We start from the raw sequence: 13,394 nt of genomic DNA on the forward strand, positions 1-13,394 counted from the left end.
GGGATATGACTGATGAAATTCATACTTATGTCATAGTTGAAAGAATTAGAGATCTCCGGAAGATTACAAGAGCTATAACAGATCCTGGGAAAACCTGTGGGTTATGGGCCCACTCAAAGAAACCACCGTTAGAAAAGATTGCTCGAAAGATTGATATTGCACCGGTATGAAGAGGACTAGATGAGGTTAGCACCTCGAAATAATAAAAAGAGTTGAAAACACGAAACTACTGAGATATCTTCAACACACCGGATAAAAAGGAGATGAATGAATAACAGGATAGGCTGATAAGAATCTCCAACATAGGAAGAATTACAAGGATGAATAGGATATGATGAACACGGACAACTGAATTAAATCACCGGATGAGACACGAAAGAAAAATATAGCGAAAGCAGAATGAAATGAATGCACTTGCATAAAATCCAATCACCGCGGAGAAAGGGCGGGAGGGCGGGGAAAAACAAAGACAACTCGGAACAGATGAGACAAACTCCGGTAAAAATTGAGAGGATGATCTGCAACATTTTGAGAGGATTGAATTCACTGAAGAGAAGCACGCCGGTTGAATGGAATTGATACGATGACTCCGATTTAAAAGGAATTGACATGACAATCGAAAAAGCAAAAGAATTAATACTCTCATAAAATATGAGAACACCTCTTAGAAAAGATCTGAAATCACCACTTGACATCAAAGCAACACGAATTACCATAACCAGCAAAACAAAGGGATGAGTCTTACGAAACAAGATAGAACAAACTCATGAGAAAGATTTCCGTTCGATATTTTCGTGGACAAGATCGCACGGGCACGATTTACAGAAGCCATCAAGTGCAAGGCAGTGCACCTGACATACGAAGCATCCCCGAGTCGTAGCAAGCTACAAGGACTCTTTAAGACACAACGTGTACCGCTGTAAGTCGACCGTGAACAACCGAATCCACTGAATGTCGAACCCCAACCTAACATCATTCATTTGTTGGAAGATTGTCCTATAAACAACTACTTGAATTCCCACCTATGAATTCCCGAAATATCCGGTCATGCAATCTGGTACACGGATACAAGGAGTAATATCACACAACTCCTATACTAAACCGTCACCTGTATCACATCCGTCAACACACGACCAGAATCTCGTACCTTCATCTACAACAGACCCTCGTGATCACAACGATACAAAGTATGGCAGTACTCCCGAACAATCTGCACCAGTACTGGGGACATCGGGGTTATCTCGCCACTACTAGTATTGAAGCAATTACGAACATCCTTCGTTCTTAGATACTAAGAAATCTGAATGATAACGATGTTCTCAAGAATCCCCTGGAGCTCAACTCCCCGGAAGAAAATCAAGTCAGACAGGAGGCACCAAGACAGAACTCCGTCACATCGGCATCATATAGATTCCAAGAATATCCGCGTGATCCTAAAATTTTTTTGAGTGGGAAGAGGAGTAGAATAAATTATTACGTCAAGATTCCTCACCAGAGCATAGAAGAGGAGAAAAAAGAATCCTACTCTCCGATATATAACTAAGACTCAAATAGTTTTTCACTAGACTCGACTCAGCCAAGTTCGATCAATCAAGGGGGCTCCTAGGTCGGTACAGGCTCTGATACCAACTTGTCACGCCCAAGATGCGACCCTATCCTCAATTTGGCACGAGGGCCTCGTTAGGGATAGAAGCGCATCTCGTCGTGTCGCAAGAATGGATATCGTTACAAGTACACGTACTGAAAAGAAGAGTTATATACAGAGTTGGCTTACACTCGCCACAAGCTACATCAGAGTCACATCAATACAATACATAACCATCAAGAGTAAGAGCAGGGTCCGACTACGGACGAAAACAAAGGACAAAAGAAGAACGACGTCCATCCTTGCTATCCCAGGCTGTCGGCCTGGAACCCATCCTAGATCGATGAAGAAGAAGAAGAAGAAGACGAAGCAACTCCAAATGAACAATCAACGCGCTCGCGTCAAGTAACCTTTACCTGTACCTGCAACTGGTGTTGTAGTAATCTGTGAGCCACAGGGGACTCAGCAATCTCATTTCCAAAGGTATCAAAACTAGCAAAGCTTAATGGGTAAGGCATGGTTAAGTGGTGAGGTTGCAGCAGCGGCTAAGCATGTATTTGGTGGCTAACTTACGAGTACAAGAAGTAAGAGGGGGAAGATCTACGCATAACGGACGTGAACTACAGATGATCAAATGAATGATCCTGAACACCTACCTACGTAAGACATAACCCCACCGTCTCCTCGATCGGAGAAGGAACTCACGAAAGAGACAGTCACGGTTACACACACAGTTGGCAAGTTTTAATTAATTTAACTTCAAGTTATCTAGAACCAGTGTTAAACAAAGTTTCCACGTTGCCATATAACCGTGGGCACGGCTTTCCGAAACATTTAACCCTGCAAGGGTGCTCCAACTAGTCCCTCACAAATTACCACAAGCCGTATAGAAATCCTCAATCACAAAGCTCGCGATCTCGTCGGATTCCTTAGTGGAAAACCTCAACTCTGAGATTACCCAAAGCATCACCGGAATCCCGATGCACAAGATATCTCGTCAAAGGTAAAACTAATCCAGCAAGGCCGCCCGGCGTGTCGACGATCCCGATAGGAGCCGCGTATCTCGTTCTCAGGACACGACGGATAAGCACAGCGTACGGTGGCCTGATAGAAATCTCCCGAGTTGCCCCGGGTTGGCCCCGCAAACGGCTCTAGTTTTGGACCAGCACCAACAGCACTGGCCCCCCTGTATTATGTAGAATTACTCCTCGGATAGCGCTAACTCCCTATGCATTTCAATATTATCAAGTTATTATGTTGGGCAAATGTAGTACCAATGTTGGGCCTTGCCAGACCAGCCTTAATCTAAAACGAATTATCAAGGGGGTCCCCATAACAACCCCGGTCGTGTTAGGAGCGCTCAATTATGGAACATAACACCGGTAGCCGAAACTAAGGGGGCAAAGGTGGAACAAAACACCAGGCTAGAAAGGCCGAGCCTTCCACCTTTTACCAAGTATATAGGTGCATTAAATTAAATAGCATTTAATATGGTGATAGAACAAGGGACCCATGCTTTGCATGGAAGCATCTGCACCTGCAACTAGCAACGCTACACAGGGTTAAGCAAGCAGTAACATAGCCAATCAGGGGTTTGCTAGGTCGAACAGGTTGATGGTAATCATGGCATTGTTGAGAGGCTGACTTTAACAGGTGGTAGGCAACGAGACGTAATCGACAGAAGCGATAAACTAGCATGGCAATGATAGTAATGGTATCTGGGGAAATGATCATCTTGCCTGAGATCCCGCTTGGAAGAAGAATGACTCCGTGAAGCAGACGAACCGACGTAGTCGAACGGGTCCTCACAATCCGGCACGTTGCGGAACTCTATCGAGACGAAGCAAACCGGAAACACAAATCAATACCCGAAATTCACCACACGATGCACTACACATATGATGCATGATCTACTGAATACATGCAAGTCACGGCATGACAAATCACACAATCAAACACTACACATTAAGTGAAGTTCAATATGCACGAGTTGCATATTGACGAAACTCCATGTTAATTATTTAGTTCACTCCCGGTTATCTACACGGCAATAATAATGTTGTTAAACATGCAAGAGGTGAAGCGGAAATTAAACTACCTACCTAGACATTTTAAATGAGGTCGGAAATGACATATAGCACCTCCGAAACGACCTCACATGGCAATTTACAATTCTGTCCAGATCTGAATTAACACCTTTAATTAGTTGTTAAACAGAAAAACAAATAGGTTCACGTGATTCTACGCGTCAAGACAAGCAACCTACACGTAAAGAACATCTCCAACGGAGCTACGGATCAAAAGATACAAGCACCGCAAGATATGATGGCATGAATGCAATATGCATGCAACGACGGCTACGAGCACTTCAACACATACAACCAGAAAGAGAAAATGAAACTACACGAGATTCTAAGCAAGTTACATGTACGACACGATCAAATCGGAGCTAAGGTTCAAAAACTACGAGCAAAACAAGAAATGACTACAAACTGCCAAAATCAGCCACATAACATTTTCTACGCCCCACAACTACGGCTACACAACTCCGATACACTCAAGCAAGGCATGGCACGGAAGAGGGAAAGAAGCTCTACTACAAACAGCCAACAACAACTAGCATGGCACCATGGAGCACTAGGAAAAGAAGACACAAAAATGGCATCTCACACACTATTTCAGACTTAGTGAAAATAACACCTCAAGAAGGTGCAGTCTTCGATCTGAAGCTATATTGAAAGAAGCAAAATCTATAGCTACAGGTCTCCAAATGGCATGAAACTTAACAGCATGCTAGAGAAACACAAGGGCTACAACTTACTCCATTGGACCAACCTCAAAAGAGTTACGGAACTCAAGATACAAGCAAGACATGACAGCAACAAAATATAACAGATTCCAGACTTAGAAATATTTCAGCTCCACTAAAACAACACTAGAAATATTTCAGCTCCTCTAAAACAACACTATTTCTATCCACTTGAGAGCAAGCAAACAACACCTGAATATGCATTTCTATTGCAACCAAAAAACCAGGGGCTAAACAAAACATCCAAGATCAACTCCTTAGTTGGCAACTAATTCAAACGAGGCACGGAATAAATCCTACGAATTAAACAAAAGGGCATCACGGCAAAATATCGCGCGAACTAACTTCCTCAAAAGCTAAAACTAATTGCACAGAAAAATCCACGGGATTTTTCTACCCCGAAAACATATAAAATATGTGGGGCTTGCAACACAAAATAAAGCCACACAATAATGCGGGAGAAATAAACCTGGACACGAAAAAATAATCTAGCGTCAACTCCCTTCACGCAAAAATATCGATGACCGCTCTATAATACATGCAAAAATAGCCCCTAAAACATAGGCATTTTATCTAAGGCACATGGGCAATCCGGACTTGCGCGGGAAATAAATACGGGCTCTAACAAATTAGGACAGCAAGTTACTCTATGCGTACGGCATGCCAAACGACGCCAAATAAATATGCAAGTTTCAAATTCGTACTCTACGCGCGAAACTACCACAAAAGCATATCTAAAACATCGCGATCCGACTTACGGATAAATAACTACGGGCGTTCTAATATACGGATATTTCTGGAAATATAACTAATTCTGAAAAAAATCAACTTAAATCGCTAATGGGCCGAACAGACGGGCGCTGCATAGCAAAGATGTGCTCACGCGGGAAAAACTCACCTCGGCCACTTGGGCCGGCCTGGAGAGAGGGGGCAGCCGGCCTGGCGTGGTGGAGACGAGGCGGGCTGAGGCCATCTACTGGGGGCGGCTGCGGTGGCCTACTGGGCCTGCTAGCACAGGGCCCAGCTGCGGCGCGCCTGGCCAGGGCGGCGCTGACGCGATCTGCTAACGCCAGTCAACGCGGGGCTCGGCGTCGCTGGTGCGTTCGAGGCACCGGGACGCGGTGCCAGGGCGAAGGTGGGGTGCCGGGCCCGATCTGGATCCCCAGATCGCGCGGAAGTAGCGGCGCTGGCACGGACGTTGGGAGGCGGCTGCCTCGGTCCTGCCGGGTCGGGCGGGAAGGACCTCGATCGGGGAGGCGGCAGGGTCCCGCGCGGAAGAGCTGGCGGCGGGCAACGGCGTTGGCACAGAACTAGGGACGCGGCGCGACGGGATCTGGCGCGAAACTGGCGGCGGGGACGGCCCGCGGAACGAGGAAGACGGTGCGGCTCTCTGCCTTAGACAGGGGTGCTGTCGGGACGAGGGGAAATTGGTGACGAGACTGGTTGGGTAGCTGAGGATTCCAAGGCAAGCAGGTGGCGGCGGGATGAGGGATTGGACAGGGGTAGGCTAGGGTTAGGCTAGAATGGACATAAATACAATAAGAGGATTTTTGGTAGGGGTTGCCAAGACCCTTCGATTAAATCGGACGGACGAAATAAATAGGCTAGGGGGCCCAATGGACAAACCGATGACGTTTTGCGGTAAAACGGGGTTGATCCGGATCCAACGGTCACGACCGTCGGGTTCGGGTTCCGGGAGGTTTTTGGACTGGGCTGTGCGTAGGTTCGACGCACTGTGCAGAGGGCTAGGCGAAGATGAGAGGGAAAACGGGTGACCCGGCAACGTAATTTAAAACACCGACAAACGTCCGACGGTAGCCCGAATACGGTGCCGCTACGGTCGACCGTTCGGGTACCAGACGGTCTCCGATCGCGACGAAATTCGACAGGCGGCTTAGCTATATCTAATCGCGACCGCGTGCCAAGTTTCACCTCGATCAGAGAAAGTTTTAAACGCGTTTTTAAAACAGGGTTTCGACGGTGCCGCGGGCGCGTGCGTGTGCGGTCGGGCTCGGAACGGACAACGACGAGAACCGACGACTACTAACGAATGCAAGTTTTGAAAACGGGCGGCAACGGAGATGTCGATGCAATGCAGATGATGCGCATGATGCAATGATGATGCGGCCACTGAAAATACCCACACGACAAAAACGGAAAGAGAAGGGGAAGCTTCTGGAACATCGGTCTCGGGCTGTCACAACTGGCTCCGCCCCTCCTGCAAATCTTCACTGTTTTCACAACATATGAATCACCCTGGTATGTGTTGGTACTGCAGGAAGATGACGAGCGCACAATTGATGAGGATGAAGCTCAAATCACGGAGGCTGAGCGCAATGAAGAATTAGCTGCATTGCAGGCAGAAGCTGACATACCAATTGATGATCTTCTTAAGTTGTATGTCAAAAAATCAAGGTGATCCACGAAAGCAGTTCTCTTTTACCTGCCTTACATATATAGAGACAACAATGTGCTCTATTTGGTGCTAAATTGATAAATTGATCAGCTCAAGCATTCTTAGTTAGCAGGGAAAGCAGTCCAGCTAACAAAGACACTTGCAACAATTCAATTTTGAAGAATTCAACTAAAGGTTAGATTTTCATAAACCTGTATGACATTAGGAAACTGAAATACTTCATACTCATTGATGTCTTTTGAAATTGATTTGGCCTTTTTATTGTTTATCAGATTCTTCAAACCAAGTTAACGGCTGTAATCATGATTCTGGTTATACTTCAAGTGATGAAGGCAATTTTTCTGAGGAAGTTGATGATAGCCACCATTATGCTGAGTTTGTGAAGAGGAATCATGTACAATTGTTTTCCTTGTGCCTTTTTTTCATATGCCCATGTGTGTGTGAGAGCCAAGGTTACCAAGTTTTAGAATGTTCTCTAACTTTCTACTATTTTATCTTTATTAGCCTGTTTAATTAGCATGTTCTCCCCACCTATTATTTATTAGCATGTTTAATTAGCATCTTCTCCCCACCTATTATTTACTTTTATTTTGAAAATATAGTAGATCCAATCAGAACAAGAATATTGCCGACAGAAAATCATCACGAATTGAGAATGATCAAATCAACTGCTACAATTGCACAGCCATCAAAAAAGAAGGAAACAAAGCAACCAAGCAAATGCTATAATAAACCATATACATGTGCACTGGAAACCGTCTAAGGACTTAAAATAATTGTGCACCGGAAGCCGTCTAAGGACTTAAAACAATTTGTTAGTATCATAGGGAAAGAGTTCAGTTTGATTTTCAGAGCAAACAAACATCAGTATGAACTACTCCCTCCATCCCAAAATAAGTGTCTTAAACATCTGTTCGACTATACAAGCATCACATGAGTACCTACTACAAATATCATGTTACTATTCTCAAAGTTAATATCATGCAATAAACTGGTTGTCTATATTATTTAGTTTATCATTGTCTGATTGAGAATGACCTAAGGGTTTAAAGTTTAACAGGAATATTCCTAGTCTAGCAGATTTGGAATGGTATGGTGCCGGTGTTCTAAATATGCCCTAGAGTCAATAATAAATTAGTTATTATTATATTTCTTTGTTCATGATAATCGTTTATTATCCATGCTATAACTGTATTGAATGAAGACTTATATAGATGTGTGGATACATAGACAAAACACTGTCCCTAGCAAGCCTCTAGTTGGCTAGCCAGTTGATCAAAGATAGTCAGTGTCTTCTGATTATGAACAAGGTGTTGTTGCTTGATAACTGGATCACGTCATTAGGAGAATCACGTGATGGACTAGACCCAAACTAATAGACGTAGCATGTTGATCGTGTCATTTTGTTGCTGCTGTTTTCTGCGTGTCAAGTATTTGTTCCTACGACCATGAGATCATATAACTCACTAACACCGGAGGAATGCTTTGTGTGTATCAAACGTCGCAACATAACTGGGTGACTATAAAGATGCTCTACAGGTATCTTCGAAGGTGTTCGTTGAGTTAGTATGGATCAAGACTGGGATTTGTCACTCCGTGTGACGGAGAGGTATCTCGGGGCCCATTCGGTAATACAACATCACACACAAGCCTTGAAAGCAATGTGACTTAGTGTAAGTTGCGGGATCTTGTATTACGGAACGAGTAAAGAGACTTGCCGGTAAACGAGATTGAAATAGGTATGCGGATACTGACGATCGAATCTCGGGCAAGTAACATACCGAAGGACAAAGGGAATGACATACGGGATTATATGAATCCTTGACACTGAGGTTCAAACGATAAGATCTTCGTAGAATATGTAGGATCCAATATGGGCATCCAGGTCCTGCTATTGGATATTGACCGAGGAGTCTCTCGGGTCATGTCTACATAGTTCTCGAACCCGCAGGGTCTGCACACTTAAGGTTCGACGTTGTTTTATGCGTATTTGAGTTATATGGTTGGTTACCGAATGTTGTTCGGAGTCCCGCATAAGATCACGGACGTCACGAGGGTTTCCGGAATGGTCCGGAAACGAAGATTGATATATAGGATGACCTCATTTGATTACCGGAAGGTTTTCGGAGTTACCGGGAATGTACCGGGAATGACGAATGGGTTCCGGGAGTTCACCGGGGGGGCAACCCACCCCGGGGAGGCCCATAGGCCTTGTGGGTGGCACACCAGCCCTTAGTGGGCTGGTGGACAGCCCAAGAAGGCCCTATGCGCCATAGGAAGAAAATCAAAGAGAAAAAAAAAAGAGGAGGTGGGAAAGGGAAGAAGGACTCCACCTTCCAAACCAAGTAGGACTCGGTTTGGGAGGGGGAGACCTTCCCCCTTGGTTCGGTCGACCCCCTTGGGGCTCCTTGAGCCCGAAGGCAAGGCTCCCCCTCTCCCACCTATATATACGGAGGTTTTAGGGCTGATTTGAGACGACTTTTTCACGGCAGCCCGACCACATACCTCCACGGTTTTTCCTCTAGATCGCGTTTCTCCGGAACTCGGGCGGAGCCCTGCTGAGACAAGATCATCACCAACCTCCGGAGCGCCGTCACGCTGCCGAAGAACTCTTCTACCTCTCCGTCTCTCTTGCTGGATCAAGAAGGCCGAGATCATCGTCGAGCTGTACGTGTGCTGAACGCGGAGGTGCCGTCCGTTCGGCACTAGATCGTGGGACTCATCGTGGGACGGTTCGCGGGGCGGATCGAGGGACGTGAGGACGTTCCACTACGTCAACCGCGTTCACTAACGCTTCTGCTGTACGGTCTACAAGGGTATGTAGATCACATATCCCCTCTCATAGATGGACATCACCATGATAGGTCTTCGTGCGCGTAGGAAATTTTTTGTTTCCCATGCGACGTTCCCCAACAGCCGGTGCAGTGGTGCCGGGATGAAGGTGCGGTCGTTGTAGTCCTGGGCAGCGCTAAATGTTGAGTGGATTGCTTCGCAGATTTCTTTCGCAACAGGTATCACTTGCTTTACAGATATACTGTACGACCTATTTGTTGTATCCTTCATCTATAGCAATACATATATAGTTCGTGGCATAGCTACTCTGCTATTACATGCTAGAGTTAGAAAGGTCTTGTATGAGGGTCTCATTCGAATTGTTACCTCCGATCCAGATGTTGCAGACAATGTCCTTGATTTTCTGTGGCCCCACTTCCTAAACTTTATTACATAGAGGTAAAACTACCTAAGACATTCCTGTGTCCACTTCATATTGTAGATTCTCTCAAGTACATTATTTTAGCAAGCCAAATAAAAGTTGTTCTTATGTGATGTTGTTGCCTCAATTGCTTCAGAATGCAGAATACCGGAGCTTGTTGATGCTTGCAGTGGCTTTGAGAGGAAAGCAAGCAAGAGCAGGGAGAAAGTTGCACGAAGAAGAGGGTATTCAAGAGGTGCTACAGACAATAATGATTCATCTGATTCAAGAGCAGGGAGAAAGTTGCACGAAGGAACATACGACGACAAGCAACATGGAGCAAAGTAAGTTGTAGTGTTGTAAGCATAGCTTTAAAATATTCTCTTACAACCTTAAATGACCATGCCATTTACATGCCTAGGAAGTAAGCCTTATCTCATCTGCACACACCAATGCATAAAGTAAAAACGTTCTATAATAGGCTAAACTATATCGTGAACTCTTGTGAAAACGAAATACAAGGAGAGACACATTGCATGCTAGGTTGAAAGATAAAGGTACAATGAGAAGGGAACTCACAGAGTAGACAAAGTAATTCTACACATGAAAACTAACGAATCTCATGTATACTTGATACCATATCAAGATGCAGGTAAATTCAATAGGCTACCTCCATCCTGTGAAGAAATAAATTAAGTTACACCATGCTCCAAAAACTGAGGATAGCTAGTGAAAACTAAAAGCATCATGATATAGGCATCCATCAAAGATGGATACAAGAGGAATATATGCGTTCACATAGACACAAACAAAATGGCTAGAGAACATATCTAGAAACAACATCAAAAGTGTCATTATACCAGTTTCAAATATTGTTTAAGAATCAGAACAAACATTTTCTTTTTTGGAGACACGCATTCAGATTAAAAAAATGGATAAGGTAAAATTGAAAGGAATATGTTAGGACTATTAGCGACCTCGAAGTTTGATACCACATTGACTGGTCTTTTGTGCACGATTTTAAAATATTAAAAGACGTACATAGGAACTTAATCAAGTTATAGGAACAAATAGACCAACATATGGCAGAACATAGGTAGTGGTAATTATCAAGCATATCTGAAATAATCATAAAATTTGACTGAATTTGTTGAACATTTACATGGTTTGGTACACCAGGAAATAATACATGCCAGAGTTATCTACCAAGTGAACTTATGTGTCACTCTAGCAAGTGGGTCTAGCTTTTTACTCTATTGGAAAATAAAAAAACGGGGTAAAGAAGCTATCACAATGTTAGAGCTAACTAAGGGAAACATGTGATAAAGTTTTAAAGAATATAAATCACCACAAGATAATATTTGGGAAGAAAAGCTGGAAGTTACTACATAGAATCTTTAATATTTTGTAACTTCGTTATTTACAAAATACTTGCAGAAAATTGGGAAGAAAAACTGGAAGCATAACTTTAAGAGGGCCTAGAAAATGAGAGGGATAATAGGTTTATAAGTACTAAAACTGTCATACCATTCCAGGAAGTTACTTCTTGATGCCATTCGAGAAAATAGAAGAACCAATAGAAAAACAAGGTAAGTGAAATCTCTACAAAGACTTATATTTAGGAACGGAGGGAGTACGTAGTACCGTGTTTGTGGTTACGAAGATGAAACTGATGGGGAGCGTGAAGATGAAGGCCATGGCGCAGGCCACGAGGAGGCCCCACCACGGCAGCTGCACCTCCTCCTTGAACACGGTGCAGAGGACCATGGATACCGCCATGGACGCCGCGAGCAGGATGTAGAACCACCAGTTGGGGATGTCGTCGTATCTCTTCATCAGCCTCGCGTGCACGTCCATCTTGCCCTTGTACGACTCTCGGAACCTCTGGTACATCTCCCTTGATGCAGAAATTAACAAATCAATCAAACAGGCAACACACAGACACAGTACGTACATAACTGCGACACGAGCAGGTAAAATGTCGGTGATTTAGTAACAAGAACATACTTGCCGTAGAAGAATGTGACGTGGCTCAAGGTGGCGGCGATGGTGGCGAAGCCGAGGCCGTAGCTGACGGCGAAGAAGAGACTGAGGTGGATCCTGCCCTGCTTCGCGTAGGCATCCATGTCGATCTCGAACTTGTCGTTGACGATGTTGTGGATGTTGTAGAGCTGGCCGGAGGCGTCGAAGAGCTCGTTGGAGAAGAGGGGGTACCTGCTGGCGCTGTATAGGTTGAGCACCCAGTAGGTGACGGGCAGCATGAAGTAGACGAGCAGGACGTAGCCGACAAGGACGTTGGCGGTGGCGAAGAAGGGCGTCACCAGCGGGCTCCCCAGCCAGGAGACCACCGTAGACCAGTCGAGGGTGAAGGCGCCGATGCCGAGCCCGTTCAGGCCGGACCCGATCTGCTGCATCGTGATCGACTTTGGGAACACCCATCACACCCACGACACGGCCGTCAGCGTCGGGAACAGGTACCCCGGCACCGTGTACCACGCGAAGCTACAGATGAGCGCGATCAGGAAGAACTTGCCCCGCGTCATCCACCGCTTCTCCTTCTCGTGCATCGCCCTGCCATCAAATTTCAGTCTCGATCACTCTCTCAGATCAGATTGATCATCTCCTTGTCGTCACTTGAATAAATTGGTTAGGTTACACTTGACGAAATAAATCATCGACCAGGGACGCACGTACGTACGTACCTCATGAGAGAAACCTGCACCAGTCTCACCGACCACCACATGTGCGCAGGCTCCACCACGTACTTCCTCATCAGCCCTGCCCATCCGTACCGCAACACCTACGTACATGGTATGCATGGATGGAACACCGATCAGATTCATAAACATACAGTTAGATTGATCGAGTGAAACAACAAACAGATCTAACTAATAGGTCACTCACCTGAGTCGTGATGACGAGGAACAGGCTTGTGACGAAGGAGATGTTGCGCTTATAGACTACACCCTAATCAATGATTCAGAAACATATTTCTTTGAACATGAAAAATAATAAATTCTAAAAACATTCAATGGGCTACTATGCCAGAATGGTTAAAGAACGTGCATTCCGGCAAATTAGAATATATATGACACATATGTTGCTTTTCATCCACGTTCCAGGTCGAAAATAATTGCATTTCTACCATTTTCAGTGTTTGTTTCAAGAGAAAACCTGCATGCACCACTGTTTCGAAAGTTAACATATGCATAAATAATTATATAAACCAAACAATGATATTAGTATAAAAGGCATGTGACTACTGTAACCGCAACACTTCCTTCTAGCTAACTGAAACACTAACCATGGGATATAAAAGGAAAATACTAACTATAAGCATGTATACAATATATCTCCAGGCTTGGCTCATACAACATCAAACAACTTTAAA

The 13,394-nt window shown here is 44.7% G+C and overlaps 1 protein-coding gene across 1 annotated transcript; it reads right to left on the reverse strand.

The window, feature by feature from the left end:
* Positions 1 to 10,434: 10,434 nt before the first annotated feature.
* LOC123428841 (oligopeptide transporter 4-like) lies at positions 10,435 to 13,021 on the reverse strand. Its single transcript, XM_045112965.1, has 5 exons — positions 12,908 to 13,021; positions 12,706 to 12,803; positions 12,011 to 12,574; positions 11,648 to 11,900; positions 10,435 to 10,443 (listed from the first exon to the last, which is right to left on the reverse strand). Exons 3-5 carry the CDS (start codon positions 12,415 to 12,417, stop codon positions 10,435 to 10,437), a joined length of 669 nt encoding a protein of 222 aa, XP_044968900.1. The 5' UTR covers positions 12,418 to 12,574; positions 12,706 to 12,803; positions 12,908 to 13,021.
* Between the last annotated feature and the right edge of the window lie 373 nt (positions 13,022 to 13,394).

This window comes from Hordeum vulgare, chromosome 2H (assembly GCF_904849725.1).
Source record: "Hordeum vulgare subsp. vulgare chromosome 2H, MorexV3_pseudomolecules_assembly, whole genome shotgun sequence".
NCBI classification, from domain to species: domain Eukaryota; kingdom Viridiplantae; phylum Streptophyta; class Magnoliopsida; order Poales; family Poaceae; genus Hordeum; species Hordeum vulgare.

Excerpts from the sequence above, each read along its gene's own strand:
- LOC123428841 (XM_045112965.1), bottom strand. The coding sequence starts at position 12,417 with ATGCAGCAGATCGGGTCCGGCCTGAACGGGCTCGGCATCGGCGCCTTC. Across the intron at positions 11,901-12,010 it reads GTCACATTCTTCTACGGCAA|GGAGATGTACCAGAGGTTCC; the intron begins GTATGTTCTTGT and ends TTCTGCATCAAG.